This window comes from Phalacrocorax carbo, chromosome 2, assembly GCF_963921805.1.
Source record: "Phalacrocorax carbo chromosome 2, bPhaCar2.1, whole genome shotgun sequence".
Taxonomy (NCBI): Eukaryota; Metazoa; Chordata; class Aves; order Suliformes; family Phalacrocoracidae; genus Phalacrocorax; species Phalacrocorax carbo.
In genome coordinates, this window is record NC_087514.1 from 104,936,598 (window position 1) to 104,961,630 (window position 25,033).

The 25,033-nt window shown below is 39.9% G+C and overlaps 1 protein-coding gene across 6 annotated transcripts in view; it reads right to left on the reverse strand.

Annotated features, from left to right (window-relative positions):
• Positions 1–5,150: 5,150 nt before the first annotated feature.
• Positions 5,151–25,033, reverse strand: part of COL15A1 (collagen type XV alpha 1 chain) — a 163,026-nt gene continuing 143,143 nt past the window's right edge. For 5 of the 6 annotated variants that reach the window (XM_064443767.1, XM_064443771.1, XM_064443770.1 and 2 more), the window contains 10 exons: positions 21,252–21,301; positions 19,383–19,493; positions 17,805–17,949; positions 13,073–13,137; positions 11,189–11,317; positions 10,962–11,021; positions 9,498–9,557; positions 8,410–8,595; positions 7,102–7,217; positions 5,151–6,766 (listed from right to left, as the gene is read on the reverse strand). In XM_064443767.1, coding sequence (XP_064299837.1) covers positions 6,550–6,766; positions 7,102–7,217; positions 8,410–8,595; positions 9,498–9,557; positions 10,962–11,021; positions 11,189–11,317; positions 13,073–13,137; positions 17,805–17,949; positions 19,383–19,493; positions 21,252–21,301 — 1,139 coding nt within the window. In that variant the 3' untranslated portion in view covers positions 5,151–6,549. The remainder of the gene's footprint in view (positions 6,767–7,101; positions 7,218–8,409; positions 8,596–9,497; positions 9,558–10,961; positions 11,022–11,188; positions 11,318–13,072; positions 13,138–17,804; positions 17,950–19,382; positions 19,494–21,251; positions 21,302–25,033) is intronic. The other variant, XM_064443766.1, reaches the window with a different exon arrangement.

Sequence of the window (25,033 nt, forward strand, 5' to 3'; positions counted from 1 at the left end):
ACTGACCAGTACTGTGACAGGGAATAGTTCAGCAATCAGTCATGCTATTGGTACTAATGCCTGTACCCTGACCCTGATAATTTTATAGTATAGTTGTAGCCTCAGAGATGTAACTAGACTCAGTTGAGACATTGGAGCCTGCTGAGTTAAAATAGGAAACTCTATAGCAAAGCTAAACACCAGTGAACTGTTTTTTGGACGTTAACACCAACCCATCCTCTAACTTAGCAGGGAGATAATGTTTTTCAGGTAGCAAGCCATTACTGTAGCTAGGATCTTGGTGAATATGCCTGGAACCAAAGAAGGCCAAATAAAATGACTGTGAGGTGGTATTGGTACCAACAGAAACACGGCTGTTTGGCAGTCCCCTGCTGCTGCTCATATGAACATACTTGAAATGCAGCATACAAAACTACCTTTCCTGCAGAGGCATTGTCATCATCATCCTGGCTTGAATTTGAATTTGCAGGTGATCTTAGGTACTCCTTGTAAGGTCAGACAGGGCTGTCACCCCGCTTTCCGCAGAAGCATCACCAGTACCCCTGAGACCAGCTGAGGAAAGCAGGTTATAATGTTACCCCTGATCAACACCAGGGTGTGATGCTGAATTGACTTCACATGTAGAAATACCCACAGCGTGTGCTGTCTCTAATTCTGTGCCCTGAGCTTGAAAGAGCTCCAGTATAGTACTTTGCAGGAACACGCAGGGAGGTTAGCTGCTTTGTAAGGAGAGGAGGAGTTGTGGTTTCTTGTTGGTCCCAAAGGGACATCTCTGGACTCCCTACCATCCTACCACTGTACCCAGTGCTCCCAGCAAAGCACACACAAATGGAAGTTGGCCTTCAGTGTTTATCTGGGTGCTGTGGAAAACCGTGCAGAAGATCCACATGAAAGGTGGAACTTTTACATGCGGCATGCTGCACCAGAGTAGCTGGCAGCTCTGAATGGTGCCCAGCTTTTCTGTGGAGGAGCAGCACAAGCTTTAAATAAAGGCAAATGGTTGGGGAAGGACAAGTGAAGGAGGAGGTCAATCAGGAGGTGGAAGAAAGGACAAATGAGAAACGCCCCATTCCATTTCTCTCTCCTGCCCATACAGGATGAAGATGTGTTCTGACTTCCCGTTCTCTCTCCCCCGAGGAAAGCCTAATACTGCTAGAGCTGAGACATCCATCTGCGTGCACCTCCAGATTAGGCTGTGTATACATATCCATTACTTAGGAGTAGAACAGGTTTTTCTGCGTTATGGGTACAGGGGAAGAGAAGCTGGTAAGTAAAAGGTTTATATCAACTGGTAATAGTGGAAGTTGCAGTGAGGTGCAAAACAGGCCTTTAAGACACAACAAGTAGCAGCAGCCCTCTGACAGGTTAAAATGAGAGGCTAGGTTCAGGTTAAAGTAGCAAAGTGCTTGAAGTACTTTTCTTAAGTAGGTGCTCATCTAGAAATATTTCTGTCTCTGGTTGGCTATTGTTGAAACATTAAGGAGAGACAGCAGGGAGAAACTGAACAATGTAGGCTCTAACCACATACCAGACCAACAAATAACAGCCAAACCCTGATCAGATGTTTTTTAAGATGCATTCATACTCCAATACTTGAACACCAAAGTGAAACTGCAATTCTAGCATCTAATTCCTTTAAAATCTCTTCTCCTGGCAGAGGACTGGAATGAAATCAAGAATTGCAAGCGTTACTTCAACGGCTTCAAGTTGCGTCAGGGGAGGTTTAGATTGGATATTAGGAAATATTTCTTCAGTGAAAGGGTGGTCAGGCATTGGAAGAGGCTGGCCGGAGAGGTGGTGGAGTCACCAGCCCTGGAGGTATTTAAAAGACATGTAGATGTGGCACTTCAAGGCATGGTTTAGGAGGCCTGGGGGTGTTGGGTTGATGGTTGGACTTGATGATCCTAAAGGTCTTTTCCATTCTTAATGATTCTGTGATTCTATGATTCAGAAGGAACACCTAAACCTCAATGCAAAAGAAGAGTTACTGTGAAGTCTTCAAAGCAGGACATACTGCAACTCATTCTTTCCTGTTTCACCTGAATGCATAACTCAGAAGCAAGGCTGGACAGTCTTTGACTGCACTAAGACTAGTTTTGTTAATTGTCAGTCCTTTGAGGTGTATATGCTGCACTGCAGACACTCACAGGTTTGGCTTGCTTAGAATAACAATGAGAAGAGAAGCTGCTCGTCTCACTGCAGTTCATCCAGGCAGAGCAGCACACTGCTGATCAATGAGAACATGTCATGCTTTGCAACTGCACAGAGAAAAGATCCCTGAACTGAAAGAGGCAAAGGACCTACTGATTACCAACCGCTAACAAAATCAATGGGCCAAAACAGGATTGTGGGGTGTCTGCGATCTACTGCCTATATTCACAGTTCAAATAAGACCTTGTGGGGGAATATTTGCTACGATGAAAACCAGAACTCTAGGAAAGTGAGTTGAGGGTAAGCCAGATTTTTGTTGGGCTCAGATTTGTAAATTGATTGTCAGAAATTCCTTCATCCTAATATAATGTTTACCTGTGTGCATGAGGTCAAAGAAGCTGATCAGGCAGTTGAAGACTAACACAGCCATGGGGTATGAGGTGGCAAGGATGAAAAAAGGTCTTTGGAGATGAGTGCGCCTGCATTTATACGTGCGTGCATGCACACTCCTGCCTTTTCTCCCAACATGACTTTCCCCCATTTTCCTCATCAGATTAAAAGTTATATTATCCCACACCAACTTTTAAACAATTTGGAAGGATGTCCTACAAATCCAGAAGAAAAAAAGATCCCAACCCTTCCTATTTCAAGTCAAAAGATCATTTTAAAGATCATTGCATGATACCACAAGGTGCTTTGGGTATGGTCAGTCAATTCAGCCAGATGTTTGTTATTGACTGTGTTGAACTGCTTTCAAAATTCTAATGAGCTAACAACTTATAAGTACACATTTGCCCTTCTGGCTGCATAAAGTGGTGAAGACAACAGGTGGGTTTTTTTTTATTTTGGGCAGCGATCTGCAGCAATATTAGCACTTCTTAAAAAGAAAGGTCCTATACGAGGTAAAACAATGAAAAAATGTTTTCATTTGTTGCTGAGGAGTCTTAATTCCTTTTGATTATTAAGGAGCAAATAAATTAGAACAAAAATGCTTTGAACGAAAGCATGTCTTTTGAAAACGACATAGTTAATGTCTCCTGCTGCTTTCTTTGTACTGAAGTTTGTTGTGAAATTTAATAAAATCAGTAAAACATTGCAGTAAAAAGTGATGTTTCCACTGAAAACTGTTGTGTGATTCTCACAAAGTCCAATTTGGAGTGGTATATTCAAAGTAAATTTTTAATTCACGTGCCAATTTGCCTTCATAACAAAAAATTCTTTTAACTTAGAATCCTTAATGAGCATTCAACTATGTATTCCTGCATTTTGCACCGTCCCCAAAGTATCCCTGATAAATAGGTGAATCTCTCCAGTAACAATTCAATATTCCTTTTTCAATGGTTATTAACTTTTCCTGGACCTTACTGGGGCTTTTCTGGTTGTTTTTTTTTTTCTTTTTTTTTTTTTTCAGGTTAAGCACCAGCTTAATTAAAATTAAATTGTAATTATTTTTAATGGAGACCTGATTCTTTTGCAGAAGCGCAAACCCCGCTGAGGATCTTTCTTGATTTAAAGGAAGATTCTGTTGTGGTAGCTTGTACCTACAAGTCATATGAAGACAAATCTGTCAGCTTGGTTTCTAGAAATACTTATTCCAATAGCTGAAATAGATCTGCTGTATTTTATTCATCAACCAGCCCCGGGGTTCTGATGGTTTATAAGATTTTCATCTCTATATTTACTGTGTATAAACTTCTTCCTTTTGAAGTGCATCACATCTTCGAAAAAATGGATGTTTTCAACCTTCCTCTTATTTGGCTGATACTCCAATTTAATTAATTCAGACTGCTATATTGGTTTCTAGTGCAGTTACTCTTTCCAGCCTTGCTCTGGTGCTCGTTTTGGTGATTCATTTGCTTTATACACCGTTCCTTACCTGAATTAGCAAATGTTCTTCCTCAAGTGCACCAGACCTTTGTTTTGGAATAATTCTGAAAAATGTATTCTGCCTTGATAGGGAAAGCTAATTTATTTTTAATAATTTATTTTTAAGCAGTGAGCCAATTTTTTCTCTGTCATATCCTCGATGAATATTACTGTTTCTCTTCAATTATACTAGGGAGTACAAAAAACCTCACTGTTTTGGTTAAATTGTCAAAAAGTGTCTTTTCCAAGATAAACCTCATCTTTATAACAGATGTCTCATGGCATTCTTTGGAAAGCTAGCTCTCCTGCTGGCATGTGAACTCAGCACCACAGCAGCCCAGACGATGCATGGTTCATGCTCTGTATTAAGTTGAAGAGTGCGCAATAAATTCCTCTAGGCTGCAGATTAATGTTATAGGTGGGAAACAACCACTGAGAGTTCTTTATCATCTCATTGTTGGTGCTTAACCATTTCAGTTCTCTGCTAAGCTCTAGCAGCTCTTCAGGATACAGAGAGGGTTTAGCCCTGTGAAAGGATCAGCACAAACAGAATTCTGGATGCATTTTTGCTGGGCCCAACCTAAACACTAGTTCAGTAACTCCTAAAAACTGCCTGTCTCCCACCTCTTCACACAGCTCTTCTGTGAGATCCCATCTCCCCCCCACCTCTTGTCGCTGCAATTCTAGGCGAAGAAACAGCCAGCTCCCCAGCTGCTGGCTCTAGCTCAGGAGTGGAAGAGCGAGAGCTGACAGTGATGACTGGGTGATGACTGGCTGCAAGCATGAACCGCGCTGGCCATGACTTGGCTGAGCTCAGGGTCTGCCAACAAAAGATTAAAGGTAGATGGTTCCTGCTGGAAGCACATAAAAACATTTTATTTTCCCCCTTGAACCTTCTGTGACTCAGAGTGAAACCCCGCTGTACGTATACAACTCTTCCAACTGTGTGAACTGAAGGAATTTGGCATTTCACAAGAGTGCTCAGCATTTTAGGCAAATGGACTATAAATAAGTGCAGTGAATCGTTATGCATGCATTTTAAATATAATATAGACTGTTTTTGCCTCATTACCATGTTGTAATAATGAAGTCATTACTCTTCCGCGAAGAAAAAGAAGATATGATTCAGCTGACCCTGGGAAATAAGCTTTTATAGTAAATTGGAAAAATAAAGCTGGATTTCACAATATTATATTACATAATTATATCAGTTTAGTATAATGAGTGTGATTTGCTTTTGTCTTTTGAAGGTAGCTGTCTAGTAATTTAATACTCTATTTGTCAGCAAATGAACATGTATTTCCAACACAGACTCTAGATCAAATCTTAAAAATTATAATGTGGAGTTTGACCTCCATAGTTATTGCCTGATAAAATATAAGTAAATATGTTGTTTAAAGTATGCAGTAGACAAATATATAGGCAAAAGACTTCAGATATTATGGTGATACTGTTTGTGAAGAATATTAGCATTTACTGACATTCCTATCCATTGCTGCTGTTATTTTATATTAAGGACTCTTTAATTATCTGAATGCCAGAAGGGTAAATTCACAAAAAAGAAAATCACTTTACATATAACTTAGTAGGCTAACAATGTCTAGAGCCTATTTTAAAGAGACCATGACAGACATCTTTCATTCAGCAGTTTGCCACAACAGGAAATTACTTCCTCTAATATGCAATGAAATAAATAAAGGTCAGATGGTTCGTTTTTCTGCATTTACTTTGCACAGTTGTACCATTAAAACAGGATGTTTTCTATTAACATAGCTCCATGTTTCCTGGTAATAATAGCACCAAAATAAGGACCAGATTTTGTCTAGGTGAAATTCACTCCTGCGTAAAGCCGTATGCCTAGAATCTGCAAAGAAAAAAACTGAAGCAAGATGTGGAAGCTGCTAAATTTATGTGTAAGCACCAGGCTGCGATCCACACAAGCTTACAGGAGTTAAGTATTCAGCTTCCACTGAAACTCCAAGGAGGAGAGCACCTTTGTTCTCAAAGCTTTTTTGAAAATTTCAGCCCTGTAAGATGTAACAGCTTCCCATTATTTGCTCAGGGTTAGTATGTATATATACATGTATATGAATAGTGCCTTGGGTATTCAAAATCTATGCAAGTGAAAAGAAGAGCATAGAGCATGCCGTTTCCCAACTGTGAAGAAGCAGCAGCCTTGCAGAGCCGTACTGCTTATGACACAGGCTACTGGATCTTCCTCACAGACCACATTTGACTTGTGCCCTTAAGTGATCTTCAGCTCAGCCAGAAAGACAAGGGGCTGTGAGTTAATTGTTGGCAAACTTTGAACCATGTAGGGTTCAAGTGGGAAGAAGGGCTTTAAGTCAGCTGCATGTGCACTGGATGTTTCACCTAACTGGAATGCGGTTTGTGTTGAGGTATGTTTTCTTTGGCTATTTTTTCCTGAAATGTGCAATTACAAAAAATAAAATATTTACATCATTACAAATGCAATTTCAGTGTCAGCTTTTTCTGTCATAAAATGGAATATTCCTATGTGCAACAGGTGAATTATTTTCCTTGGGGATCAGATACAAAACTGTTTTCAATACAGAGAACAATAAACTGGTTACTACAGCTAAATACTTTCTGATCAAGAAGTTTCCCCATCTTCAGTGGTGATGCTTGTCCCATAGCTCCCATATCAGCTGTGTGCCAGGCTTCACAGTAGTTGCTAACCAGTCGGATCCCATTTGCAGTTGAACCATGCCATATTACTTTTTGAGGCCTGAAAGGTAATGTTAAGAAGTTATTTCCTGAAAAAGTATATTTTTTTTTTTGCTTTGTTCAACTGTATACCTACATATGTGGTGACCTGTATTTCTGCTTTCCTACTGCTTGAAGCAAACAGTGGGCAGGGAAAGACGAAGATGGAAAGGAGAGGAAGAAAATGAGAACACAACCTGATATCCCATTCACAGGCTATTAGAAATGGAAAGGAAGGACAGCATAAGGAAAGGGAGAAATTTTTGTCACATTTCTAGTAGCCCCAGGTATTGCTGCTTTTACTATTTGGTAAAAATAAATGTCACGTAAAACTTATAAATGGTAATGTAAACTCACCAAGATGGATCGGTCATGACATTCCTCCCATCAAAGGAGTATATCGGAACATGAATGTTGAATTGTCCACCATTTCCATTAAATATGGATTCCCAGTTATTGAAAAGTATTTCTCCCTGTTAAAGTTTCAAAGCCACTTTTACAAACAGAACAAATTCAAAATCCACACCATACCTGACTTTTATAGACTTATCTATACATTTCAAACCTTATTTGCATTCAAGAACATTTACGATTCCAGCTTTCACATCAGTTTCTGCACGATGCTTCTGAACAAACTTGTCTCATCTATCATCTCCATGCTAATAGCTCTCTGATCCACGCCTTTGCCTCACAGGTGCATCTCTGTACTATTGTCACTCCAAATATTCAGCTTGATCATCTCAATTTCCACTGTCCTTTTCCTCCTAGCTGTCTAAAGGGTTGTTTGAAAAATTGCTTATAACTACTGTAGCTACAGAGAAAAAATAGGGATAATTTGTATTGGAACTTTTGTTGAGGTCACAATTTTGTGAAAATTGTTGCAAATATTCAAGGGAAAAGCTTTGCATCAGGCTACCTCTCAACCTGCTTTTGAGTTTTTCTACACAAAATTGAAACAATATTGTCTTTACAAATCTGTCTCCAAGGCTCTGTATTTGCATGCACTTCAGAGCAGCATCCGTTCAGCGTTTTCCAAGCATCACGTGTTATTCCTGTAGGTTTCTTTGGCCGTTTGCTCTGGGAGCCAGCCAAAGCTCAGAGACATCGTTTGTTTTCCTTAGTTTTAGAGTGTGTCTGTTTATGTGAGACCACAAAATGACTCATGCTCTAGACTCTCCTGCTCCATTTCATTGGGGTAAATCCAGCATCACTCCTAAGCACAGAATTTGCCTTTATCTTTAGAAATGAGAAAACCAGACATTTTGGCCTACTATACTCTGTGATTGTACTAGAAGGTAGAACATAATAGCTGTCACTGAGAAATGGGGATGCACTTTCCCTGCTCATATAAAAAATATCCAGAAAGCCGAATATCATGCTGTTGCTTTGTCAGCAATCTGCTCGAAGCAGGCTGTTCTCATAGCTTTATTACTACCATTAGCATTAGGGTATTGAAATAAGCAACCCTTGAAAATGAGAAGGAAATGTGAGAGTTTGTAACTTTCTACATTACCACTACTTCTTTGTTTCTTGAACCTGTCTCTGAAATATGAAGCAAAGCTGCTTCTTTATAAAATGCAGTTTGGGTTGAAACTTTCTGCTTTTGCCATTTTCCAAGATTTTGGGCCTATTCTAATATAACAAGTACTAAGCACTCATTTTTACCTTAAGATTGACTATTGGTAAATGGTATCGGTCTGTTTTTCTGACAACTGTGGCCAAATCTTGCAAATGTGATGAGAGGAACGCTCTATAGGTAGACGTCAAGCCTGCTAGTTGGGCCTGTTGAAAACACTGAAAATCTGCTCGCATGTCACCAGCAAATGGCAAGTTTAAAGCCACCAGATGCAGCTGGAGAAAAAAAAAGAAGAAAAGCCACCGTTTTCTTTTTAAGTTTATAATACTAGGAAGACATATACCGGGAACAAACTAGACCCACCCTCCTCCTGCCAGCACAAGAATTAGTACCTTCCATACCAGGTATGAAAGTTATTTGCTGCCGTAACATTACATTTCTTCAAGCTATGAGACGCATAGCAGAAATATCTATTTATCTTTGACTATTAAGGAAACCATGAAGATTATATTCTTCTGAAAACCAAAATTCTTTTAAAAGCAGCTAATATTTTTAAGCAGAATTCTTGGCGTTATCACATGAACAACACCCCACATCCTACAAGCATGGAAATAAGTAGCAAGAAGTTGCCATCTACCATTTAGAAATTCACTGTTATCAAATACCAGAAGTAGCATGCTTCAATCAGAGAGTACAGATGCAAGAACTAATTTTTGTTCCCCCACCCCGATATAACTCAGTTACCTTGCTTTCTTTGTCTAAATATTTTAAAGTATTTTAAATGAAGGCTTAGATTTTAAAGCATCTATCTAAAACAGCCCCATGAAGATAGAAAATATTCTAATGAATATTTTAATGATTTAATTGTGATACTATTGTTATCTAAAAAATTACTGTCTATTGTAGGTACAATTATTAAGTGAAGAGGTATTCCTAACTCAGAATCAGGATGTTACTTTTACTATTTGAAATGGGAAAGGGGCTATGAAAATAGGTTTGGAGGAAAAAAATTGAAAAATGTCTCTGAGATGTCTAAACCAGTTAAAGAAGTGTATTTGTAAATTTCTAAAGTAAAACCCATGAATTTGAAGAGGAAATATCATAAATCTCCCTCAAGATGCAAACTGTCACATTTCAATCCACAGCTATGCAGTTGCAATACAGATCTCATACTTACTGCTGGTTTTCCATTGTTCATACTTGATATTGGACTCAGTGCTGGAAGAGACTGAAATCCCTGTTATTTTAACACATGCAAAGAGAAATGTTAAACATGTTACTCAGATCAGAATTTTAGACACTCAATGTTTTTCTAAGTAAAGCAAACATTTAACACTGGAGAATCAGAAACTGCTCTACCTCTGAAAAATACACGCAAACTGTGTAGCCAGAACACTTTATCTAGATACCATCAATCTGGTGTATCACATGTGTCTGAAAGCTGTCCTGGCCAGAGTTGCTTTGCTAGACCTGAGTGTACCCATTCCACAGTGCTCTGTCAGAGCTGGTGTCAGCTCCGGATCACACCTGGAGTCCTGGATGGAAGCAGCCTGCTCTTGGCAGGGGCAGCAGACCAGTGCACGAAAATTAAAACTGAAAGGGTGAGGAGGATGTGGAAAGAGAAAATGTAGTGGGTGGGGATATTTCTCAAGGCCTCGGTAATTCCCTCTCCTAAGCAATTGGCATGTAGAGACCAGAAGGTTGATGATCTTCAGAGCTGTTTCAGGATCGGCAAAGTTTTCTTCTCTAGTTGTGGTCAGTATGAGTAACAAGCCACTGACTGTAGCAGTTGGGAAACTGATGTGGTGTCAGCTGGAGGTTGCAGAAGATTTATTATAATGTGAGGTCTAAGCATTTTCCCAGGGCACTGGGAGATTTTTAGTAGTGCATGTCTTTCTGACCTACTCTAACTTTTTAAAATTTCTTTCTGACCATCTTTCTTCTCACTGCTCCTTCCTGGCACTCTCTTGCCCTTTTATTATCTCAGCAGTCAGGTCAATTTACCTGTCATCAGTGAGGCTGTTCTCTATACCCTTCCCTTCTTGGTTTTCATCCTCCTGTGATTTTTTGGGACAGAGAGCATGTTTGCATGCAGGTTGGTACAATAACCTGCAGAATGGGGTCTGGTACAAACTAACAATTGAGGCTTTAGAATGGACCTTCAGCACACTGTGGGATAAGCTACATGCAGGTGATGATGATGCACCCTGAATACACCAAATATAATATTTCCTTCCTAATAAAATAATTTAATTTCTAATACAATCTTTCAAATAAAACCTGCTCTTCAGAAACACTTTTCTGAGTTTTCTTGAAAGGGAACAGGGCTTGATATGACTGACTTCAGTGTTACGAAACAGAATACTGTTTTTTTCGGGTTTTTTTAGGCAGCTTGCTTTGTTCTGCTTTTTGTAGATGCTGCTTTGTCTCTGTTTGGAGTCTCAGAAGATAACGGAAACAGATGACTAGCCAGTGCAAACCGATTTGCAAGCTTATGTAGTTGTAGGATGCTTATTTTGAACTGACAAGGCTTAGTGGAAAACCATGTTGTGCAGGGATCTGCCTGCAACTTCTGCCAAGTGTATTGCCTGTTTTTGCACATTTAGACTCAGTTTTTCACAGTCCAATATTTTGTACTTACATGGCTTGATATGGCTGGAGGAGGAAGGCTGTCAGCAGGAATAGGAATTAGCTCACCAAGCTGAAAGAACCCAAAAGGAAAAGCAAACAAAACCGTATCACCAGGAGGTGCTGAACTGAAAAAAGGAATCTTTGCACCCATACTTCTCCACCCCTGTAAAAATTATCGGCAACAACTCCACTTTGAGTAGGGGAGTTGGAAAGGATTAGGACACAGTGCAATAGTACCTGCAATTTTCTCCATCCATTTCGAACACGGATAAAAACCTCACTGGTTTCACTCAGATAGATTAGCGTACCTTCTGCTACAAAATGAACTTTCTCCAACATACCCTCAATGTTTCGGAATGTTGTAACCTGTCAAGTAGGAAAATGAAACATGGTTCATCAGACATACAAAACATTTTGCAAGTTAAATTGTTAAAGTCTCATTTGAACACAAATGCCAAGGCTTCTTCTGCATGCAATGCTCATAAAGTCAGTTTTATGTCATTTCACACAAAAAGCTTCAGTAACATAAATATCTTGCTACTTTGGCATACCAGCATCACCATTCTAAGGACTGTAGTAGAACTACACCCATAGTTAATTTTGCACAGAGTGAAGGTCATTGCACCTCTGCGGTTTAGCATGCTAGACCAAAATGGCAGAGGTCAGAAGATATTTGATAAGGTTTATAAATATCACACACAATTCTAGATACATTTGCTTCTGTTATATTTTTCTTAGTGGTGTTGTAATTTCTTTTCTCTAAGGGTGTTTTCTTCCATCCCTTTCATTATGTTTCCAGGTGCTGCTAGTTTACACAGCAAGTATTTTTCAATCTCTCATTTATAAATCATCAGGAGGCTTAAACTGATGCCTATCAGATATGGACAATGCATCTAATGCCTCTGTCTTTGTCACCTGAAGATAAGAACACAGTCCTCTCTAAGATGGATTCCTTCTACAATCTTTTTGATAATTGCAGATAGTGTAAAATCAGGGGCAAGCTTTTTGAGAGTGTCGTATCTTGACACTTGAGTGTCATTTCTTTCTCATTTCTTCAGTGTCAGAAGGCATATTAATGCCTTATGAATCACACAGACCCTCCTATAGATTTGAATATTGCTTTTTAATGTTGGTTTTGACCTAAGTAGGCCTAAATCTCCTATTTAAGACAGTAGCTCCCAGCCTGTAACTACAGTCCTCTGTGTTGGGGCACCAGTCTTTGAACAGCTGTTTCTCCCCTGATCTGTAATCATTGTCAGGTCCTGATTTTCTATATGAAAAGGCAATTAGCAGAGGTATGACACTGTGGTGGGAAAGCATTAAGAAACTTACATACAGATTCTTGTTAGTTCATTTGATATGATGTAGATGATCTGAAAGTCTGCTTGTTTATTAGTGCATTCTTAAATGATTGCCAAAGATATCCAGCGAATATGCTTTTCTATCATAATGTGAGAATGTGGAAAAGGGAAAAATGGCAATGAAACCCCTCTGCTAGCTTGAATAATTTTTTTCCCCCAGAAACTATGAATATTTAATTTAGAAATTAACAAGACAGAAGTCTTAGATGTCATTTTTACTGCATGGGCATCTGGGATACAATTCTGATTTGATGCAGTAAGAAAAGGAAACAGTAACATTTGCATGTATTCTCTGGCACAACAATTTTTAGATTTGCTAGGGAAATCTACAGTTTTCTTCTTAGAATCAAATGACCTATATTACTGGGTTTTAATCAAGTAATGCGAAGTGTTTTTTTTCATGGAAACTGGTCATTTAGTAGTTATTCTGGTATCTCAGCATGTTAAGTTGCCACACTCCTTCAGCGACTTTGCTTTGAACATGGAATATGCACTTTTCCATTCCTTTAGCATGCCATCAATCTTTGCATTTGTTTCAATAGGCTGTTACTAACATGGCAATGGACAGACTTCTCCTCTCATCACTTTTCCCAGCTATATGGTTTCCCTGCTGAAAAATTATGAGGTTCAGAAAACCAGAAAACATTCTATTAAATAAAAACACAGGACAGAGCTTTCCCACCTCTCTCAGCACCAACAAAAGATTTGGAGCAAGGTTTTAATGGTTTCAATGGCAAGCTGCTTTATTTTGCTGTCTTACCAGATTCCTGGTTGCAGGTGGCCCTGGCTCTCCAGGAGGACCTGGTGGCCCAGGCATTGCGGCTGCTAAAATAAAACAAACATACAACACATGTTGAAGGCCATCTTTTTTGAGAGAGAAGGTGAGTGACATAAAGAAAGGACTTAGTGGTGGCGTCTAGGAGTAGTGGGAGCTTTAAGTAGCCATAGGCCTTACATAGTCAAGTTCTGAGCAGCTGTGTTCAAGCCAACTACAGAAAATGCATTCTAAGGATTTTTTAAAAGCAATGGTGAAACTTAGTCTTTTCTCTGGTTTTGGGAGGTTAAGGTCAACAGATTGCAATCTGTTGTAGATACTCTGCAAATGAAGAACCGGAACCACATAAATTGACGAGAATGCTCTTCTGCTAGCTGCTAATGACGTGAATATGGAAAAGGGAGAACTTTTAGCTCCTGCCCGTATAGGCTTTGAGGGAGTCGTAATATCTTTTGCTCTAAAAGTAAATAAAAATGAACTTTTTCTTAGGCAAAAAACTCACAAGTGTAAGCTCAGCTTATGTTTCAAAGCATCAAAGAATTCTCCAGTGGTATGAACTTGAACTTCTAAGACTGCAGTCCACAACATCTAGTACCTAGTGCCTGTCTCTACACCAAAACTGAATTTCTTCACCTTGAGCTGAAAGTCCCTGTTTTCTGGAGAAAAAAACTTGATTCTTTAAAGGAAGGAAAGAAGGAAAGATACAGAAGACTGAAAGCAAGCATATTGTGCAAATGCATATCATGATAAAGGAACAGTAAAGCTGTTTAGAAGAACAAGCTTCTACACATGGACCCTGCTGAGCATTATGGCGTGTCCTAGCAGGGCTCTGTGGCTGAGATGTGGGCAGATGTTGTATTAACCATAAGTTAATAATAAGAAACTAATAAGAATAAGAAACTAATATTAATATTAACTAATAATAATAATAAACTCCTTCTGTAGAGGAAAAGAGAGATGCAAAGTGGGGGCAACAAAACAGCTCCAGGGGTATCCAGGAGAATACACTAGTATGCTGCTGGGAGGGAATATAAAAGGTTCAGTAAGAAATCTGATTAGGAACAGAAAGGCATGATGAAACCTAGTATGACATGGAAGAAAGCGATCTAATGGTTGGTGGATAGTTGTCAAACTACTAAGCATGGGGAAGTCTAGCATGTCACAGCATGCTAGTGAATCTGGAGTATGAAACATGCACAAAGAACTGCAAGGTTCAGCTCCTAACCACTCCTCAATTCCTACCTTGCTGGACACTTGAAAATGGTGTTCCGCTACCATTAGCTATGCAAACAGTGCTATGATCCCAAATATGGACAGAATTGCTCTCCAAACATGACAGAGAAATGGAAGAATGTAGGAATACACTCTGAAACCACCCTTTGGAGAAATTTTGGAGAGCACATCTGGTAGCCCTCCCCACAATAACCAGAGCCCACTCATCCACAGCTTGCTGGATACAGCAACTAAACAGACTGAAGGAGAGTAACAGAAGATAAGCTAAAGGACTGTACCTTCTGCCTTCGTAGTTTTCAAAGAATCAGGATCACAGTGATCTTCAGTGAAAGTGGAGCTACAGATTTCCCTCCACCCCCGCAAATACATGCAGTGAAAAAAGAAGTATTGACTATCTTCTCTTTTATTTTATCTTTCCACTCTGAAGTAGTTTGATAGTCTGAATAAAGGACTGTAAGATACATTTTAAAAATATAGTTTGAACCATTGAAGAGTCAGTAAAGGCTAACCCTGAGAGCACTGCTGCATTCTGGAGCTTGCTTTTTACTGATCTGCAGGTCTTGAATTAGCATGCTGCAGTTATGCCCCAATAAAGCAAGTTCTGGTGTTCAAAAATGTTTGTTTTTGTGAAACCTGGAGGAGCCTTGCAATTGCCTTTTACAAATTGAAGAATCTATGCTCAGAAACATTTACAAGGGTCCACCAGAGCAGTTTCTTTATGTCAATGACAGGGGAAAGGGGTTCAGTTCTCAGAGGTGTTCAGAGCCATTTATCTGCAGATAAGCCATTCCTCTTTCCCCATATTACAATATGTGAGCCCCATATTACAGTAAGTAAGAACTTTAACAGACATAACTGTGCCTTGAAGATAGGAAATAAACATCTGTATTAATAATATTTAGTAAAATGGACATCTATCAGTGTGCTACCTAAAGAAGCTTCTTTACAAAGCAAAGAGGAAAATGTGTAGGCGGAGGATGATGAAGACTAATGGCAGAGAGGATAGGTGAAAGTATACGGATGGAGTACTACTAATAATTTGTTTTGTCTGACTGGGTCTCTTAGCTAATATTCAGAAGTGCTAAATATAAATTACACAGGAAAAGGCTTGAAGGCTTTTATGGACTTTATGGATGCTGAGGATCTGTCCACATTATGATGACCAGGGGTTAATTCAGGTACAGGCCTATGTTCCAATGTTGTGCATATTAAGGGTTTCTTCTTTCTCAAATATTCTTCAGTGGATGAACACTTCTGAAAGACACTCAATAATATTTACTAGATGACAGATTGGAAATCTCACCTTGTCCCTGGGCAGCTATATAAACCAGTGTGACCAGGTTCAAGAAATACCTGGAGAGAACAAATTGAAGGCAGAGAAGTCTGCTCCCCAAACTAGCATACTGGAGGCACAGGTCTTGTGGGGAAACAGACTGATCATTAGTTCTCAGAAATGGACATCTGTATTAGCTAGACCTGCCCAAACTTTAGGCAGGACAGATCTGCATTATAGCCTTTCTATTCAGTTAACAATTCCTCTGTTAGTATGACATCTTCAGCTGAGATTAAGGAATGCTTTGCTCTGGTTTTATCTGTCTGGATTTCTGTGCTGGTCACAGTTCCCAGAGGGAAGACTCAGAGTCATTTGCTCAGGCAGACCTGCTGAGTAATGTCAGAGGGGCCCAGGACCCCATCCACCAGAACCTGGTCTATGGGCTGGATATTAACAGGATGAGGCTTGTCGGTAGCAGACCAGTGACCCAAGAGGAGTCAAAAGCACAAATGCCATCAACTGTGACACTTGGCTTATAGACACATATTCTCTTTAACGCAAATTTGAGATAATCCACCTGAAGCTCCAGTGCCACCTTGTTTGAAAAGTTCCTCCCCTGATGTGACTATCTGTGGCATATTTTACTCCTTTTCTAATCCAGTAAATTGAAAATCATTGAAGGTACAGTAACCAATCCTCCTAAGGTCTATTCAGCATTTGCGTAACAAGTTTTTAGAAGCAGTTCTGCAGCAGTTTCATTCTAGACCTAAACTCTACTCTGGGTACTGCCTTTATATCAGAGGATCAGAGAATCATACACTCATTTACATTGGAAAAGACCTTTAGGATCATCAAGTCTAACCATTAGCCTAACACTACCAAGTCCACCACTAAACCATGTCCCTAAGTGCCACATCCACATCTCTTTTAAATACCTCGAGGGATGGTGACTCAACCACTTCCCTGGGCAGCCTGTTTCAATGCCTAATAACCCTTTCAGTGAAGAAACATGTCCTGAGATATATAGTATAAACCTCCCCTCATGCAATTTGAGGCCATTTCCTCTTGTTTTATCATTAGTAACTTGGGAGAAGAGACCAACCCCCACCACGCTACAGCCTCCTTTCAGGTAGTTGTAGAGAGCAATAAGGTCTCCCCTCGACCTCCTCTTCTCCAGGCTAAACAACCCCAGCTCCCTCAACCTCTCCTCATAAGACACATTCTCCAGATCCTTCACCAGCTTTGTTACCCTTGTCTGGACATGCTCCAGCAACTCAATGTCCCTCTTGTAGTGAGGGGCCCAAAACAACACAGTATTTGAGGTGTGGCCTCACCAGTGCCGATTACAGGGGCATGATCACTTCCCTACTCCTGGCCACACTATTCCTGCTACAAGCCAGGATGCTGTTGGCCTTCTTGGCCACCTGGGCACACTGCTGGCTCATGTTCAGGCAGCTGTCAACCAGCACCCCCAGGTCCTTTTCTGCCAGGTATCTTTCCAGGCACTCTTCCCCAAGCCTGTAGTGTTGCATGGGGTTGTTTTGACCCAAGTGCAGGACCTGGCACTTGGCCTTGTTAAACCTCATACCGTTGGCTTCGGCCCAACAATCCAGCCTGTCCAGGTCCCTCTGTAAAGCCTTCCTACCCTTGAGTAGATTGACACTACTAGTCAATTTGGTGTCATCTGCAAACTTACTGAAGGTGGACTCAGTCCCCTCATCCAGATCATTGATAAAGATATTAAACAAGACTGGCCCTAACACTGAGCCCTGGGGAACACCACTTGTGACCAGCCGCCAATTGGATTTAACTACATTCACCAAAAGAAGAGTGTCTTGGCCCACATTAACATCTTCTTAAATTTAGCCAACTGCTCAGTTTGATAGATTTTGCAAAGCTCTCAAGGCAGCCTGCCTCTGTTACGTAGACTTCCTCCCAGCCACAGCCACAATAAGGTTTTTCATGCAATAGAGCTCCCACAACACTAGTCATTGAAAACTGTTTGCAGGGAAATTGTCCCTTTTGTGCTCCCTGTGGCAACTCACCCCACAGAAGAAATCAGTAGAGGGCAGGGGAGCAACCTGGTTCATGTGTGCAATGTGGGCAGATGGAAGAACAGTCATGTGAAGGAAGTGGCAGTGTGTGGGGGGGTTGTGGGCACATGCCTCTGCACTTGCACATACAGTGAAAAGCAAAATCACAGCCTCTCACCTGAGCCATATATTGCAGGGGGTCCTGGTGGGCCTGGTGGGCCAGGTGGGCCAGGAGGTCCAATTTTTCCATAGCCTGGTAAGCCAGGTAGGCCAGGTAACCCTGGAGGTCCTCTAGGTCCAACAACTGAATCCCCTTTTGGTCCCTATCAGTGACAAAAAGTATTTCTTTGAATGTATCAGTTTCACTGCTGCAGGGCCTTCATCTCTGGTGGCAACATTTTCTGAAGGCCTGCCACCACACCACCATTTAGACATGAGTCTGCAGGTAATTTTCTTCAAGGAGGCATGGATATTAATGGAAAACAAAAAATTTGACCATATACTAAATTATATTCAAGAATTTAAGTTTCAGAAAGCTTTCTGTAAGTTCTTGCACCTATTTCTAAGTAGCTCATATCTGCAGAACTCTCAACAGTACTCTCCAAGTCCTGGATTTCAACTCTGCTCATGCTGAGACTACTCGCTTTGATGTGCTTATAAGATAAGGGTTTGTCTGAAGGTACGTGGTGGAAAGCTTTAACATAAAGTGTGTCTATGCAGGATGTACGTCTCGTGAAAAATGTTGTCTTCTCCCTTCTGTGACTAAATGTCAGCTCATATCCCTTAAGCTCTCCAGCTGCTAGTCTTCCAGATTAAAAAGGCTCCAACTCTCTACATTTCCAGTTTATCAGTATGTCCTCAGCCTGAATGAGGAGGGCTTGCACTCCTTGTGCCCAAACCGACCCGCATACATGGACCAGTTTTTGGACCCTGGACTAGGAGAGCTCAGTCTCTGATGGATTTCAGACAGGTCATCCAAATCCTTCTTGCCAGTCGAATGGTTTCTAAACAGGGAGATGGCTCTCAGCAAAGTGGAATAGCGCCGGGGGATTTTTGAAGGTGGGTTTGCTAATCTAACACTTTGTCCTCAGCTGTGATGCACCCATTCATACTCCTTGGCACAGGACGTGACAACAGAGTAATGCAATGCACACATTTGTTGCCAGACCCCAGGGATAAACTAGTTTCCAAAGAATTAGTGCATTTGATTCCAAAGAGGCTGTGGTGGCAATCACCAGAAGATAAAACAACTAGGCAGAGATTAGACAGCAGCTGAATTTTATAGAACCGATCCAGATGGGTACACACTGGACTTTTCATTCATATTTTTGGATTACTGGAATAGAACATAAGATGAAATATTTAGATGGTTGATAATTTTCAAGTCAGCTGCTGCCTAACTTTATATAGCCTATTTTTGGCCTTTATGGGGATATAGGTAGTAGAGTCACAAGTTTTATAAAACTACCTTGATTTATAATGCTATTAATAGCATGAATCTACATACAGATGTAGTTGTATTAGACAGCTGAGCATAATATATTACATCAATTTTTTAGAGCAAGTTAATTCTATGCACAACAGTGAAGTGCCTGTGTTTATGCCTAATGCATCTCTCTGGATTCACCTAATGGTTAGCATATGAGTTTTTATATAGTTCTTTGCATCATCTTGACATTTGTCTCTTTTTAGTGCCTTCTAAATTAAAACAATGGGTACCCACAAATATTCCTATTCCACAACTGGCATGACTTACAGCTAATCCTGGTCTTCCAGGCGGTCCAGGAGGTCCTGTCAGGAAAAAACCTCCATTTGGTTCTCCTTTTTCTCCTTTTACACCAGTGACTCCATTGTCTCCTTTTTCACCCTTTAAAAAGAATATATTTTAAACCATTGAGCTGAAGTGATATCAGGACTCTATGCACTGATCTTTTAAAGTCACACAAAATGTCTGAGCTTAATAAAGAAACGCATTTGCTTAAAATCTTTTTGACACCACTTCCTTCTTCAGTGATATGGAATGAAAAGAAATGCTTTCCCCATTGAGGCTGTAAGGCTCTCTTGGGGGGGGCTATGGGAGGTGGGGTTAGGTAGAAGCAGAGTAAAAAGCCTCTAGTGCTGTTTCCTGCTGTTCTACCCAGCAAAACCTTGTTCTGTGCTGTACCTGGAGGCAAAGAGAAGGTCAGAGGAAGCATAAAAGCCTGACTTTCTGCTTTTCTTCTTCATCAAGGAAAAAGCAAAGCAAAATTGGCATGGAATGGACAGATATTTAAAAGTATGTAGCAAACTGAAAACTACTGCATAGGATGAGAGAGAAGGGCAGGGGTGTGTACCAGGATAACAGAAGAGACCCCACACAAGGTTGCTGACACTTTGAACTGCATCTCTTCTGTCTTTCATCACTGATCATTATCAGTTAGTCTGGGGAACAGAGTTTGGTAAAAAATGTTTAAATACTAGGTCATTATCTCTCTGTGCAAAATGAGCCATAGAAATTGTAGGTTCCTCCTCCTATTATTTCTTCCTGCTTGGCTACTGGCCTTCAACTTTTTTTGGTCTACTTTGTTCATCTTTCTGAGAAATAAACCTGTGAATAGAAGAGGCAAAGGGCAAAGCTACAATGGCAGGTAGCTGCAGAAAGCCAGTAGAGATGGCTGTGTATAGCTCCTCCTCTATTCTTCTTTTTACTTTTTAGTTGAGACTTCTTTTTAGTTTCCCAGTAAACAGGGCTATAAAGCTTTCTGTATGGCATGCCATTTTGCAGAGCTGAAGGACTAGATGAAAAATGAGTTCTTTGTAGCTAAAGTTGTAAAGCTACAGACACTACTCTATAAGATCAAAGAAGTCATATCAGCTCTGACATGCATGCATGGGGCACTTTATGTCATAGAAATGACTTTGGACCTTCAAGGAAACTGACAGTACACTGCTTTTGGTGGCATCATTAAAAGATAACTTGATTTAAGTTTTTTCAGATCTACTCATAAAGAGCTTTGTTCACTTACAAACATTTAAAATAATATTGCATTGGTATTCATTTCTGTCACTTGAAGTGGTCAAGAGAATAATGGAAGAGAGAGAGACCAAACACATCAAGGTATGGGTATACTTTCTTGTAAGAGATTCCAGGAAAAGTGGTTCTCATCACTTCAACTTATTTTATTCAGTGTGCTTAAATGATAAATAGTATTACACAGAAATGATTTTTTTCCTCCCATGTGTTAATTTTTGCTAAATTTTTCTAGAAGCCCTTTAGGTAATGGATGTCTCTTCCCTGAGCTGGCATGGAAACAAAAGCATTAATTTATGGCAGATAATTTATACCAACTTATGTGAGGTAACAGTGAATTATGACTCACTTTGGTACCACCAGGAAGGTAAAAAGCCTCAGTAATAAAGTTTTTTCAAAAGTAATCTTTATATGCTACTGACATCTACTATCTCTATAGTTGTAATAAACTCGTCTAGGCAGCTGGAGTTTAAGGAACTGATATAATTTGTAATTGCTGATGCTTTTATCTGTTTTGTACTTTTCACCAAAATATACTGTTTTTTGCTTAATTTATAGTAAAGTACACTTTAAAAAAAGCTTAACAGAACTCAAACACAAATGGGATATAATTACCTTTATGCTATTAATAAAGTGGCTGAAATATGACGGAGGCAGAGGTGGACCTGAAAAATGAAGAAAATACAATAAAGTACAATAATTATCTGTAATTTTCTTTTTAAAAGCACTGCTTTGGATATTACTGGTTTAGGAATTTAAAGGAAAATTATTTACAATAATAACATTAACCTTTAAATCTAACAGATATTTTTACTTCGGTTTCCTAACAAAGCCAGGCTTACATGTCCTATCTTGTTTGTCACTCCTCCACCATAATAACTTCTGAATCTAATTGTGAATTTCAGGCAAATTTGAAAGCAAAGAAGGCTCAAATATGAAAAATTCCCAGTTTTCTGGAAAAATGGCAGCTGGGCAAGGGGTGAAAGAGTATCATCCAAATTAACTCCTTTGATGGAAACCAAGGTAAAAGAAAAGCTTCCCATATGTTTTGCCAGCAGTGGGGAGACAAATTGGTAGTTGCATTATCTTTCATGCAGGGACAGTACCATAACCAACAGGAGAATGAACCAGTATTACTGCCATGCTGCTGATCATAGAATAATTCCTTGACACTTTTCTGCAATAAAACCCAATACCAGAACCAATGGTTATACCACTGGTGTTGTGTTGTCTGCCAATGTTGGTCAGCCAAAGCTGTCAAGCCAGCACAAAAGTCTAAAAAGCCTTCATATATTCTCTGTTTGGCACACACTTGGAAAAAAAGACTGGTTTACAGCTGCCCATAATGGCTCAATGCATTTTCTTCAAATGTGTTCTGACTAATTTTTGAGATGTTTGGGTCCAACCCTATGACAGCCATAGGACTCAGATCTCAGTACGCTATTTCAGATACAATTAAGTCAAGTAGACATGGTATGCATCTGTACTCTGGGACAGAAATGTATTCCCAATATGGCAGCTATTTTGATTTTATTCCAAGCCTGCCAATTATAGCTCACTGCAGTGATTTGCTTGATTCATGTGAGGGAATGGGAACAGATGGGTGGAATGGAATGGTAGATGTCCTTCTCAGATGTTGCTTAGTGTTAATCTCTACACTGGGCAATATCTGTGATCTTTCTAGGGTGACCAGCAAGCAGGTTAGGCCTGGGCAAGCTACATGAGGAAGAGGGAGGTCACCACTCAAAGCAGAAGTCAAAAATCTGTGGTAGGGAACCAGTAGGCTCTACCTACACTGGTAGATAAACTTTATTAGACCAGTTACTCAGCTGTGAGGTAAAGTGGCACAGCTTCTATCCATACAACTAAACTGTCTGCCTCACTCCTGAAGCATGAGAGCGCTACCCATACAACCATTGCACCAATCCCTGGCTTAAGCTATCTGCCAGACCATGTTATTTTCTGGGAAAGCGTTACTTGTTGTAGACTGAATCCATGCCAGGAAACATGGGAACAATGAAACTGCAGGACAATTGTCCTCTGTGTCCTGGGTCTGTTTAGTTTACTAGTATACCCAGAAAATTTTGCCTGGCATGGCTTCTTGATGGGCAAACCTAGTTCAGTCCTCTTCTGTACTTCTGTTCATTCAGTGGAGGGCTGGTAGGCAATTTTTGGCAGGACCTTTAGGGATCTTAACACTTAACACTTTAGGGAAACATACGTTGTTGTGTGGCTTCTGCTGGTAGACCAGGCACTTTCAGGTGCCGCTGAAACAGACTAACAGCACTTTGCACGTGCATAATCAATGGCAAAATCATGCCCTCCCAACAATCATAAAGTCACAGAACTCTGGTGACCTTTCTTTTAGAAAATGGGAAGCTACACTGCTTTCAGATCTGAGATCTGATCTAGAAATTAACTTAGCCCCTGGAGCAACAGAACTCACTTATTTTGAGAATTAACGCTTGCCCAGTGAGAAGCCGTCTTGCTCCACCTCATTGATTTTCCTTTAGCTTCATTCCTTCCATGATTCAGAGAGAAAATGGTGAAACTTCTTCGTACAGAAAAGAAGGTCTCAGGACAAATAAACAGGCCAAAGTGTGGATTTGGATGAGTGTGAAAACTTGTCCAGCATGCCAGGTTGGCTTTTTGGGGAATGACCCGCAGGAAGGAAGGGAGTTGGCTATGGTCAAGGGCCAGCCAGAAACTGCAATAAACGCTCTTCAGCCTTAGGCAATTGGGTTTCAGATTATGATACAGTAAAGTCTTCTCCTCTGTTTCTTACAAGGCTCCAGGCTGTGCTCCTCGAGCCAGAAACACTGGGGTTGTGCTGGAGCACTACACATATGGTTGGAACACAGCAGCTATGCTCTGGATGCTTACTACACCTGCCTCTATACAGAGTAGCTAAATAAAATGTGGCCCACAATTTACCCACTTTTTGTGTTGGCTTTATATTTTTGCATGGTATCAATTAATAGAGCCTGTTCGTAAGGTTGGAGGGGAGACATTTTGTGAAAAGAAAAAATAAATCCACTGTGCGGACAAGTACCACAGTTCAGAAAGCTTCTCTGATTGCTGGAACTCAACAGATATTGTAGTGGTACGAGCTTCAGCCATCTGTCCCTCAGAGAAGGTTTTGAAAAATTCCTGTACTTTAATCATGTTCCACTACCCTGCAACTTCTGGCTTGTGAATTTTCACAGTCAAAGATTATTCGGATATCTGCGAGACCTAGAGAAGTGGTTTGTATGAAAGAATATTTTAGCAACCTCATCAATGAGCAAGAACCAAATTGGAATATTTTCTAGATCAGCAACAGAATTGGTCTTAGTTAACATATTTTAACTTCACAAAATATTGAAGCTAGTTGATCTATTCAGATTCAGTTGGCAAACAAATTAATAAACCTTTGTTATTTTAGGAGAAAGGTGAATTCAGTTTTCAGTTTAAGCAGAACTCTCATGTTATTTTCACTGTCCTTCACTAGCTGCAGCTTTACAAGATTATAAGCGCAATCTTCTGATGTACCTGAAATCATCAGCTATAGGCAAAAATACTTGTAGGACATTAATTTGCATTAAATACAGAAGCTGGGAGGGAACAGACATGTTCATGATGGATAAACCAGCACAGAAGAGAAAATTTTCTTAACTTCTGTTTAGGAATGCTTCTTGCTTCTTCTTTTTACATGTTTATTGATGACTAGGAAGCACTAACAGCTTATGTTAAGGCACTGAATATTGATCAGAATAAAAATTTATAAGGAAAAGACAAGAAAACAGATTTTATTAGAACAGAGAGATGTCCTCTTAAAAATAAACAAAATGTCGTGTTCAGTCAACAGAACTGTGTCTTTGGAACAAAGATAGGAATATCCATATGGATGTAGTTTTGTATTTATTATCAACACATTAGAGGACAAAGATTATAAATGTGGTATAGAAATGTTAATTTGATATACTGCTTCTTCTATTTCAAATTATTTCTGGCACTGACTAAACCTTATCTCAGTATGTGAGTTTTCAAATAATGTATAGAAAAGGAAGAGTTTGAAATAGCAATCTTTTCAAATAGGTGCTTGTTTCTCGAACTATTTTTGAATGCATAAGAATTAGCAATGTGTATCAACTTTTTGATACAGAAAAGTAAACCTTTGGTGAGGAACATCTGTTACAATGGTCCTACCACCAGTAAATTGGTATTTTTACTTCACAGACTTTTAATGATTATCACAAAGAAAGCACAGACTATTAAAAAGTTGGCTGAAATGGAGATCATCTAGTCCCACCTCCTGCTGGAAGTGGGACTGTTACCAACAAATGAATGCACTGCACTCAGAATGCAGAGGTGTGTTACCCTGAAATGGGAAGCACTGGATTTTAGCCCAATTGGCT